The sequence below is a fragment of the Brassica oleracea genome, chromosome C3, assembly GCF_000695525.1.
Source record: "Brassica oleracea var. oleracea cultivar TO1000 chromosome C3, BOL, whole genome shotgun sequence".
NCBI lineage: Eukaryota > Viridiplantae > Streptophyta > Magnoliopsida > Brassicales > Brassicaceae > Brassica > Brassica oleracea.
Window position 1 is genome coordinate 17,623,472 of NC_027750.1, and position 1,512 is coordinate 17,624,983.

Here is a 1,512-nt window from a genome sequence, read left to right on the forward strand (position 1 = left end):
ATTCTAAAAAAATTGATCTGAATCCAAATCGAAAATTTTCGAAGATTTTGTTGGATCCAAATGTCTAGAATTTAAAGAACTCATACCCGAAAAGAACCGACCACACTTGAAAATCCGAATTTCCATGCCGATGAACATTATGGAAGCTCAATATTATATTGAGCACATGAAAGCAAAATATTACGATTATAAAATAATGATGTGGCTAAGAAATTTATGGAAAGAGGATATTGTCCGACTATAAGATGGAGAAGACCGGAATGTGATTTAAGTCAGCCATCAGAAAAAAAAAAGAAAATAAAGGATTTTCGGTTTAGAGCATCTCCAAGACCAACTTTATATTTGAGGTTTACTGAACCTTATATTTGAGGTTTAAGAGTGACTTTCTCCAAGAGTAAACTTAAAAAAAAACCTTAAAAATTTTCAGTTTTTACATAATAGTCCTTGCATTATACAAACCTCAAATAAAAGCATAAAACTTTTATATAATCTAAAATCATACAACAAAAATATTTTACACAACATTTATTAATAAAAAAGAGGAGTGTTGGGAAATTAGAAGTGACCGATCATTACAAGGTAGAATGAATATTATTATTTATGCTGTTAGAAATTTGAAGAGCTGCATAAGCCAAGTGGAGAATCTGAATCCAAGTGGTGCATCTGAATTTGATATTGTAAGTATTTTTCTTTTTAGCTTCATTTATATATGATATTTATTTAAAATTTTAATAATTTTATCTTTCATGCAGATGGAAAAGGCAAAGAAATTATTGGTTCAAGATCCAAAACTGAAAAAAGGTTTTAAATTTGACCATGTGTGGGTTTTGATGAAGGATATCCCAAAGTTTACCGATAATGTTAATTTTGGTAGTCCAAACACTCAAGAAAGCAATGTTGCTGGTTCTCCAACATCACAATCTCCGGGATTGTCTTCATTTTCAATCAACTTAAGTAGTGATGATGGTGGATCAAATTCATCACAGCGTCCCATTGGATCAAAGAAAGCAAAACTCAAAAGAAAAATCTCAGAAGGTAACAATTCTTCAGTTGACACTTTGGTTTCATCAAATGAACAAGTCATTGGTTTTTTAAAAGAAAATGCATCAGCTAGGGAGAAGAATTTTGAATTAACTCAGCTACATATGCAAAACCAAGCAAAAAAAAAACTAGCCCTTAAAGAAATGCATGAAGAGAATAAAATGTTGTTAACAAACCTAGAATCTATCAGTGATCATACTACTCGTGAGTTTATTCGATCTGAACAAGAAAGAATTATAAAGAAAAGAACTCGAGGACAACAACAGCCTCCCAATGCACCAACTTTTTATGGACAACTTTTTAGTGATATTGAAGGTTCGGGATCAGGTTTACCGGAATATTAGTATAATTGTAATATTGCTTATGTAATTTTATTTTATGCATTTTTAGTTTTTGTATTAACTTGTTTGATGTAATATTGTCTTGTATAATATTTGTTTAATATTATTAAAATATTATGCTTTGTTTTTA

At 30.0% G+C, this 1,512-nt stretch overlaps 1 protein-coding gene across 1 annotated transcript; it reads left to right on the top strand.

Annotated features, from left to right (window-relative positions):
- The first annotated feature begins 539 nt into the window (after positions 1-539).
- LOC106332751 lies at positions 540-1,512 on the top strand. The gene is made up of 2 exons (XM_013771250.1): positions 540-677; positions 753-1,512. The coding sequence occupies exons 1-2, from the start codon at positions 585-587 to the stop codon at positions 1,383-1,385; spliced, it is 726 nt and encodes a 241-aa protein (XP_013626704.1). The 5' UTR covers positions 540-584; the 3' UTR covers positions 1,386-1,512.

What these genes read in the sequence shown, in the direction of transcription:
- LOC106332751 (XM_013771250.1), top strand. Translation starts at nt 585, where the DNA reads ATGAATATTATTATTTATGCTGTTAGAAATTTGAAGAGCTGCATAAGC. An exon ending in GTGCATCTGAATTTGATATT is followed by an intron (nt 678 to 752) that starts GTAAGTATTTTT and finishes TCTTTCATGCAG; the next exon opens with ATGGAAAAGGCAAAGAAATT.